The sequence below is a fragment of the Hordeum vulgare genome, chromosome 5H (genome assembly GCF_904849725.1).
Source record: "Hordeum vulgare subsp. vulgare chromosome 5H, MorexV3_pseudomolecules_assembly, whole genome shotgun sequence".
NCBI lineage: Eukaryota > Viridiplantae > Streptophyta > Magnoliopsida > Poales > Poaceae > Hordeum > Hordeum vulgare.
Window position 1 is genome coordinate 314,436,983 of NC_058522.1, and position 9,267 is coordinate 314,446,249.

At 43.8% G+C, this 9,267-nt stretch overlaps 1 protein-coding gene across 2 annotated transcripts; it reads left to right on the forward strand.

Moving 5' to 3' along the window:
• The first annotated feature begins 5,390 nt into the window (after nucleotides 1-5,390).
• LOC123395716 (ADP-ribosylation factor 1-like) lies at nucleotides 5,391-8,244 on the forward strand. Of its 2 annotated transcripts, XM_045090745.1 has the most exons (6): nucleotides 5,394-5,709; nucleotides 6,651-6,721; nucleotides 7,044-7,163; nucleotides 7,573-7,691; nucleotides 7,785-7,866; nucleotides 8,051-8,244. In XM_045090745.1, the coding sequence occupies exons 1-6, from the start codon at nucleotides 5,562-5,564 to the stop codon at nucleotides 8,054-8,056; spliced, it is 546 nt and encodes a 181-aa protein (XP_044946680.1). In that variant the 5' UTR covers nucleotides 5,394-5,561; the 3' UTR covers nucleotides 8,057-8,244. The 2 variants fall into 2 exon arrangements, with proteins under 2 accessions (XP_044946679.1, XP_044946680.1); XM_045090744.1 differs by having other exon boundaries at nucleotides 5,391-5,709; nucleotides 7,785-8,106.
• Nucleotides 8,245-9,267: the final 1,023 nt, after the last annotated feature.

Genomic DNA, 9,267 nt, shown 5'->3' on the forward strand with positions numbered 1-9,267 from the left:
CATTCTCTGAGTCTGACCTCGATCATTCAGAGAAGTTCACCAACATCTCCTCCCACAACAAGCTCGTGAGATACAAGGAGGAGGGGAAGGCAAGGAAATGGGAGGACTTTAACCGGAGCCAGGAACCTTTGGATCCAGAGCTGGTGATGATATCTGTGGAGGGAGGCCTCATGGCTCGATAACCATTGGTGATGGGCTGATACGTTCTCCTCTCATTCTCCCGGAGATCAAGGCACACCAGACGAGCTCCTGTCCTGAGATAAGGCCTTGTCCACGGCCAATCGATCTCGCCATCGAGGTTATTTATACGGACTCAGAAAACTTTCATCCATTACATTATGTGTGTGGTCATCGATGATTACAATGCTAACGAGTAGTGGTGTTGCAGGTTGCTCTTCAGAAAGAGAGAGCAACAACCGAGTCTGCTATTCAGGAGCTTCTGCACGAGAGGGACCGGGTAGCGGAGGAGACAACTCGGTCCGCGGAGGAGAAGACGACTTGGTTGTTGGAGGAGGAGAGGGCACGAAATGAGGCGGCTCACCGGGCCATGTACGAGCTCCTTGTAGTAAGTTTCTTTTTCACATTAGCCAAATCATGCATGTAATGTTCGTTTCATTACTAACTAATATGACTAACTCTTCAAAACCAAATGCGGAGTCTGTGTGTGAGAAGACCGGTCACACCCCTCCGCTGATGCCAGTAATGTTTGCGGTTTCAATGGTGAGTTTTGTTTGAATGGTCATTAGTTGCTAGTATTAACATTTGAGTGTCAACATGCTAACAAGACATTGAAAAATATCTTTGGTGTAGAATAACTCCTGAGACGCATCGCACAACCCTTCTCCAAGGCAACCTTCTACAGGTGCACACGCCCGGAGCAACCCCGGTGATTCACATCCATGATGACAACGATGGTAAGTTTTCTCTAGTATTATGCTTAACAAATGCATACTTAGCTTCGTACATGCTAGTTAGCCCTATTATACCACATACTTATCTTATTTTCCCCAAGAAAGACATACTTAGCTAATTATCCTCAAAAATGACATAATTAGTTTATTTAGTTCATTTATGACATAATTAGCTTAGTTAGGTCAAAAATAGCATAAGAACCTTGGTTAGCTCATAAATTTCATATAGTTAGCTTATGTTCTTCTCCTTCTTATTCTTCTTCTTCTTCTTCTCCTTCTCCTTTTCTTCTTCTTCGTCTTCTCCTTTGTCTTGTCCTTCTTCTTCTTCTTCTTCTTCTCCTTATTATTATTATTATTATTATTATTACTATTATTAATAATATTATTATTATTCTCCTTCTTCTTCTTCTCCTTCTTCTTCTCCTTCTCCTTCTTCTTCTTCTCCTCCTTCTCCTCCTCCTCCTCCTCCTTCTTCTTCTCATTCTTCTTCTTCTCAATCTTCTTCTTCTTCTTCTTCTTCTTCTTCTTCTTCTTCTACTTCTTCTTATCCTCCTCCTCCTTCTTCTCCTTGTTGTTGTTGTTGTTGTTGTTGTTGTTGTTGTTGTTCTCCTTCTTCTTCTTCTTTTCCTTCTTCTCTTTCTTATTCTTCTTCTTCTTCTTCTTCTTCTCCTCCTCCTTCTCCTCCTCCTCCTCCTCCCCCTTCTTATTCTTCTTCTTCTTCTTTTTCTTCTTCTTCTTCTTCTTCTTCTTCTCCTCCTCCTCCTCCTCCTCCTCCTCCTCCTCCTTCTTCTTCTTCTTCTTCTTCTTCTTCTTCTTCTTCTTCTTCTTCTTCTTCTTCTTATTCTTATTCTTATTCTTATTCTTATTCTCCTCCTCCTCCCCCTCCTTCTTCTTAGTTAATTATTCTCAAAAACAACATAATTAGCTTATTTATTTCATTTATGACATAATTATCTTAGTTAGGTCAAAAATAGCATAAGAACCTTGGTTAGCTCATAAATGTCATATAGTTAGCTTATGTTCCTCCAAAATGACATAATAAGCTCAAAAATGGCATGAAAATAAAAGTAATGAATAGAAGAGGAAAGAGGAGAAAAAGAAAGAATATAAGAAGAAGAATGAGCTTTTTCTTTATTTCTTCTTATTATTTTCCTTCTCTTTCTTCTTCTTATTATTATTTTCTTCTTCTTCTAGTCTTCTTCTTCTTCTTCTCCTTCTAACTTTCTTATTCTCATTTTGCAGATTTTTTTTCACTTCATGGAAGGTGGCGGAAATGCGTTGCTATGCTTTTCATTTTGTTTCGATTTGTATGGATGAACAGTGCGATGTTTCAAACTATGTGTATATATGGATGAACTGTGTGAAAATATTTGTTGTCTTGCTCAATATTTTCACGATGGTGTTGGATACATGGCCTATGCTTCTTATATGATGTCTGGAACTATATATGGTGTTTGAAATTATATATATCATATATGTATTTGGAAATGCAGAGAAATAAGTGAAAACAAACAAAAAAGTGCAATACAATCATTTTGTCGTCTGTCAGCAGACGACAAAGGCCTTTGTCGCGTGCGAGCTGATGGCAAAGGGGCCACGTGGCAGCCACCTGTGCAACCTGGGAGTAGCCGTCTGACTGATATGGCCACTTTGCCATATGCTACAGCCCACGGCACACGGCAAAGGGCCCGAGCATGGTGGACGGCAAAGGGTCGCCCGGTGGCACACGGCAAAGGCCCCCCTGGCAGACGGCAAAGGGCCGGAGCATGGCGGACGGCAAAGGGCTGCCCCCTGGCAAGTGTGGCCGCCGCCTGGCAGACGACAAAGGGCCACCCACTGGTGGACGACAAAGGGTCGCCCACCGGCAAACGGCAAAGGGCCGCCTCCTAGCAGACGACAAATGCTCCGTTAGCAGCCTAACGGAGTAAGTACCTCGCTGCTGATGTTGACCACATTTTGTCGTCTGCTCGGGGCTTCAGCTGACAGCAAAGATCTTTGTCGTCCGCTACATGGCGGCAGACGGCAAAGAAGCTCTTTATCGGCCCTAGGAGGCGCAAAAATTTTGTCGGTCGTCCGTGAAGTGGTCCTTTATCGTCCGCTATGGCGGACGGCAAAGAAGCTGATTCGTGTAGTGCTTGTAGATCGAAAGTATGTCTAGAGGGGTGACTAGACTACTTGACCAAATAAAAACTTAACCTTTTCCCAATTTTATCGATTGACAAGTTTTAGCAGTTTTACCATGTCTAGCACACCCTAAGCATGCAAGTCTACGAGTATAGTGGCGAAAAGTAAATACATGCAAGTGTAAGTACATGATAGGGATAGGAAGATCAAATGCAATGAAGACATGGAGATTTTTGGCGTGGTTTCGATATTTGGTGCTATCGTACGTCCAAGTTGATGGAGACTTCAGCCCACAGAGGGTAATGACTGCGCGAGTCCATGAAGGGCTCCACCTACGAAAGGTCCACGGAGAAGCAACCTTGTCTATTCCACCATGGCTTGCGTCCATAAAGGACTAGCCTCACTCGGGGTGGATCTTCACGAAGTAGGTGATCACCTTGCCCTTACAAACTTCTTGGTTCAACTACACGCGAATTGGAGGCTCCCAATCGACACCTAACCAATCTAGGAGACATTACTCTCCAAAAGGTAATATATGTGGTATGGATGACAAACTCCTTGCTCTAGTGCTTCAAGAGATAGTCTCATCAACACTCAATCACTCTCTCATAGAATTTGGCTTGACGGAAGATATTGGTCGGGTGGAAAGCTACTTGGGGAGGCTAGAAATCAAGATTCATATGGTTGGAGTGGGAGATCTTGATATCAACACATGGGTAGGTGGTTCTCTCTCAGAAAATGAATGGTGGAAGTGTTTGCTTGTTTTGAGTGCTCTCTATGCGAATGAGAGTGAGATGAAGGGGTATATGTAGCCATCTCCAAAAATCCAACCGTTACAACATTATTGCCCAACTCGGTGGAACCGAGTATACACTCGGTTAAATTGACTAGTGCAAAATGTCCTAACTTTTGGCGTTTTGGTGAGACTGATACAAAACAACTCGGTGAGTCCAATTCGGTAGACCTAGGCAGTTCCACTAACTCGGTGGCACCGAAACGCAAAATTTGGAAATTTTGATTTTTGACAATTAGACACCGGCAAGGTGGTCACTTCTTTTCGGTTGTATCGAACCAAAAGATGGTTGCACCGAATTGCTAGGGTTTGGCTTGGGTTCTGTCTAAGGTGGAACTCGGTGGGGCAGATAGAGATTTGTTGGTGACACCGAATTTGACATTTGGGTTTTGGACAAAATCTTTTGTGAGAGTTTGACTGAGGTTTTTAATGGTTAATCTCTAAGCACTTTAGGCAACCAGATCATTATCAATACTTCATCCTTTTTGTAATAGTACTCACCTTCGTATGGACTCAATTGTGATTTCTCACATAAAATAAAATATAGAGTCTTGAAGCTCTTGCGAGATGATGTTCCTTGCATCTAGGGAATCCTCCTCACAGTCCTAGCCAACTCAGCCATTGGACTTTTTTCTAAAATATACTTGATAGACTCATAGTTCGATGAGCTATATGTTGTTGTTAATTACCAAAATCACATAAGAAGAAGTTGTGCTTTCAACACTCGATCTGAAATAGAAGCATGTGCTACTGCCAATTTTAATACAATTAAGAGAGATTGGGTAGAATCTTACTTTCTGAGCACATACTAAGAACCTTGTGCACGTGTAAAATCTCAGCTGGTAGACGATGGTGCTCGCAAGGAACAACAGGTGTTATCTCAATGCCCATGTACTCTTGGTCTTCAATGCTAGCACGGATCTACAAAAAGCAAAATGAACCAAAATCCCCAAATCAATTTGAATACCTAAACTACCGAAAACGTAACCCTAACCCTAGTTCCATCACTGACTTGGTATTGCATGCCGTCGTCCGCGGAGTTGATGTACTGCAGGCTAGAGTAGTTGTCGCTGCCCTCGTCCCCGTACAACATGAAACAACGGCGATGGCGGTGTCAACGGTCGATGGCAAATTGGAGAGAGGAGGGTGAGAGCTCGATCTATGGTTCGAGGGAGAGCGAGAGTGAGGCGTGCGGCTCGGTTCAAACCGAACCAACCACTTAGACTAACCAAGCCGACCTCGTCCTAGCCAGCGGCGCGACATTTGTCGGTTGGCCAACGTGTCACCTAACAAGTAGGGTTGTGCGATCAGATACAGTTTCAACGTGTGTTTATACGGTACTTGCATCGTTTTGCAACAATTAAGTTATGAAATGATACTGTCACGAAAAAAATACTAACGGTTACAACGTGGCCATGCTATACTCCATGCCATTGCATCTTCCCGCCGCCCTAATTCAGTGACAACTTGGTCCCACAAACCCATCACGGAGGGAGCCCTCTCACATCTCGCTTACATGCTGGGCCCACCAGACGTCAGCCAAAACGAATCCCTCCGCCTCGCGTAGGACGCACGCTCTCCTCTTCTTCTCCAAAGGCAAGTAGGCAACCACACCTCCCTCTGCGCCTCCCTAACCTCTACTCGCTTGTGCTTTGGGCGATTCAACCCGAGGAGAGAAGAGGAGAAGAGAGGGGAGGAGGCGGCGGTGGAGGAGAAGTTTGGTAGGGAGATCGATGGGGCTGTCGTTCGGGACGCTGTTCGGGGCGCTGTTCGCCAAGAAGGAGATGCGGATCCTGATGGTCGGGCTCGACGCCGCCGGGAAGACCACCATCCTGTACAAGCTCAAGCTCGGCGAGATCGTCACCACCATCCCCACCATCGGTACCGACGCTATTCACCGCGCTGCTATTTTCTGCTCCAGTTTCTTCCTGTCGCGCTCACGGTCATACGCCCAAATCGTGTATGCGGTGGGTGCAAGGGCTGGCCTGGCTCGCATGAATTGCTTCCGCCGTTGGTGGCATAAGAAAAATTAGAACTCTGAATTATTCATATGCTTTCTTTCACTTCTGTCTAATCTAGAGTGTTAGATTTTTGTGCTGGTAGCCTGGTACCAATTGGATTCTGTACTTGGAACAATTGATTTTGTACTTGTGCCAGTTCAGTCCCCTATCGTTTAGCTACTGCTTCGTTTGTCCGTGGGTGTCTGCTGCGTACGTGGAATCAAAGATTTTGAGATACTCTCGTTCGGTTAGAGCTAATTTTGTTAGGTTCAGCAGCCTAAGTTGCTACCATAGGTTGTCCTAGAATCCGTATCGTCGTTTTCAAAAATAATAATAATATATATATATATATATATCGTTGAACATGTTTAGGTTTGCCAGAATAATAAGTAGGGAAAATTAACAATTGTGATTTCAAATCCAAACCATTGGCAGCGATCCAGTTAGGGGCCTTCTATTGCAATATGGCTTCACTGCAACAGTCTTGTACTCTTGTCATCAAATTGTCTATTTCAGATGTTACTTCTGTTAGGGTGGAATACTTCCTACCTCCCTTTGGGAAAAAAGTGGTGAAATACTTGCCAATTCAAGGATGCTTATACCTTCCTTTTTTATTACCTCCGTACCAAGATATAAGACGTTCTAGTTTAGCCTACAAAAACATCTTATATTTTGATTTGGAGGTAGTTTTTTGTCAATCCATGTATGATCTAGGGGTTAACGTTGTGGTTGCTTACTCATTGGTTTTTCTTGTTTTGGTTGGGAGGCAGAAGTAAGGATTACATATGGCTGATGATATCGTTTTGCTTTTGTTTACACAAGGGTTCAACGTGGAGACAGTAGAGTATAAGAACATCAGCTTCACTGTTTGGGATGTCGGGGGCCAGGACAAGGTGAGGGTTTCGCTCTTTTCTTCTTCTTGGATCACTCTTTGCTTGTTATTTCCTTGTTTGTCGTCACATGAATATAATCACCTGATTGCAGTTACTAAAATGTTTCCTTGACAAAAGTCTTGGGACATGTTTGGTTGCCATCCACACTTTGCCACATTTTTGTGCCAGGAGTGTAGCAAATTGTGGCAAGGGTTTGGTCGCAGCCACAGTTGTGGCATAAAAGTGTGGCTAAGTTTTGGGGTCAGCCAAACATGCTCTTAAGATGATAAGTATATTTATGCAAAGACAAGCTGATGATTTATGTATGCCATTTTCAAAACAGATAAGGCCTTTGTGGAGGCACTACTTCCAGAACACTCAGGGCCTTATCTTTGTTGTTGACAGCAACGACAGAGACCGTATTGCTGAGGCAAGAGATGAGCTCCACAGGATGCTGAATGAGGCAAGTGCCATATGTACTTGTTGAAATCTTGGATTTTGTTATCTTCTGTAGACACACAATCTAATTTTTGAAACAGGTATATTATAGAAGTATTGAACATTACATTCAGAGTGATGTATAAAATTTTACAGCATGAAGAATCTTATCTTATTGCACATGGTACACCTTGTGGATATCAATAATGCTGTGTCCCGGCAACTAGAATACTTTGTATGCTTTACATATGGTGATTTTGAGAACTTGATTTTACACCACTAATAACTAATAAGCCTATATTATCATTTACTTTTTTCACCTTACAATGGTAAATCATTCTTCGGAATTTTATCTATGTCTGCCTGTGAAGTCAGTTCCCACAGTAATGTTTTTTTACCGGATTCCCTCAGTAATGTTTGCTAACTGTCACTAGGACGAGCTGCGCAATGCTGTATTGCTTGTTTTTGCTAACAAGCAAGATCTTCCCAATGCCATGAATGCTGCTGAAATAACAGATAAGCTTGGTCTACACTCTCTGCGTCAGCGACACTGGTATTTGACCCTCGCTGATTTTATACCTAGACTAGATAATTTTTTTGCTAAGGCTTGCTGATAAGCTTGGTGTTACTTTCCATTCTATCGCAGGTATATCCAGAGTGCTTGCGCCACAAGTGGAGAGGGTCTGTATGAAGGGCTGGACTGGCTCTCCAACAATATAGCCAGCAAGGTTTCTATCTAACACTCAGGGCTGGAATGGCATTTTTTGGGTCAACTTTGCTCTGGTGTTTATTTTTTGGGGTTCTAGTAGTTCAAGCCTTTCCCCGTGTTCAGCGTACTTGCATTATGACCTTGATGTTCAGAATAAATGATGCATGACACTAACAAGTGCTATTTTCTTAACTGGATTGCAGTCCTGAAGGCAGAAGCAACTAGCGTCTGGACAAATGACTGGAATATGTAGGCATGTTAAAATGCTGCCAGGGTGTTGACATGTCTTTGTAAGCTCGATCTTTGAGCTGTTATCACACTGTTACTATGTTGTATCAATGATTGAATGTACACACGAGGAAACCCTTTAAGCTACAGTGAAAATGATACCATGTCAGGTGCTCCTGGCCTGAGCCTGATGAGCGATGATGATCCTGCCCTCGTTTTGTGAGCCGAGAAGTAGTCTGCACGTGATTAATCTCATTCCTGCGTACAATTGATTTTTGTGTACCTAGACAACGAACGCTGCGACGTGTTTGGTAATTGAGGATTCTGGTAATCTCGTTTTGGATAAGCTGGTTTTGCAGATTTGGCTTTGGTTAACGCGGATAAGCTGGTTTTGCAGATTTGGCTTTGGTTAACGCACTCGTGGCCCTCACGAAAGCCAACAGTTGTCTTGTGGTCCTTTCTTTTAAAGGAAAGGAAGTTAAACCCCGTTTTCTACATCAATCGATGTAGTCATCTTTATTAATTATTTTACAAAGGTCTTATAAAAATATATATCAATCTGTCTGAAGCCGTTACTCATACCTACAAACTCGATAGTGTGAAGTGCTCTTACTCCTAATATCTAAAATCAGTGTCGTCGTTAATTCATCCACATAACGTATCGGGACCAACAGACGGTATAGTAGGCCTAAAGCGTACACCACACTATTTAGAAGCCGCTATCATTATCAGATCACTGACTCATCTTCAGAAGAGAGATCCGCATCATCCTTGCCAATCCGAACATCCATCGACGTCACCACGGCGCCACCGCCCTGCGCTCATACGTCGAAACGTGAAGACTCTGGAAGAACTATCGTGCGTAGCACCTGCTAACCAGACATGACTCAGCATAGCACCTGTCGGCCACGCATGACTTGTCAGCTCCACCAAAGCTCCCGTGCAAGACGAAGCCGCTCCACCTCCTGCCTCTGTCATCCAGCGCTGCTCCACAAACGATGCCCGCAAGAGCGAAACGGCATCGCAGTATCGCCATCGTCCGATCTGAAAGACCACATCCTGGGGTTTCCCCCGAAGTAGTGCCCACCATCAAGAGTCGTCAAGGCCCCACACAGTGCCCAGCACCACTCAGCCCTCAAGGCGACGCCTTCATAAAGGTCACGACATCAAGGATGACGGCGGCCGCTCACCG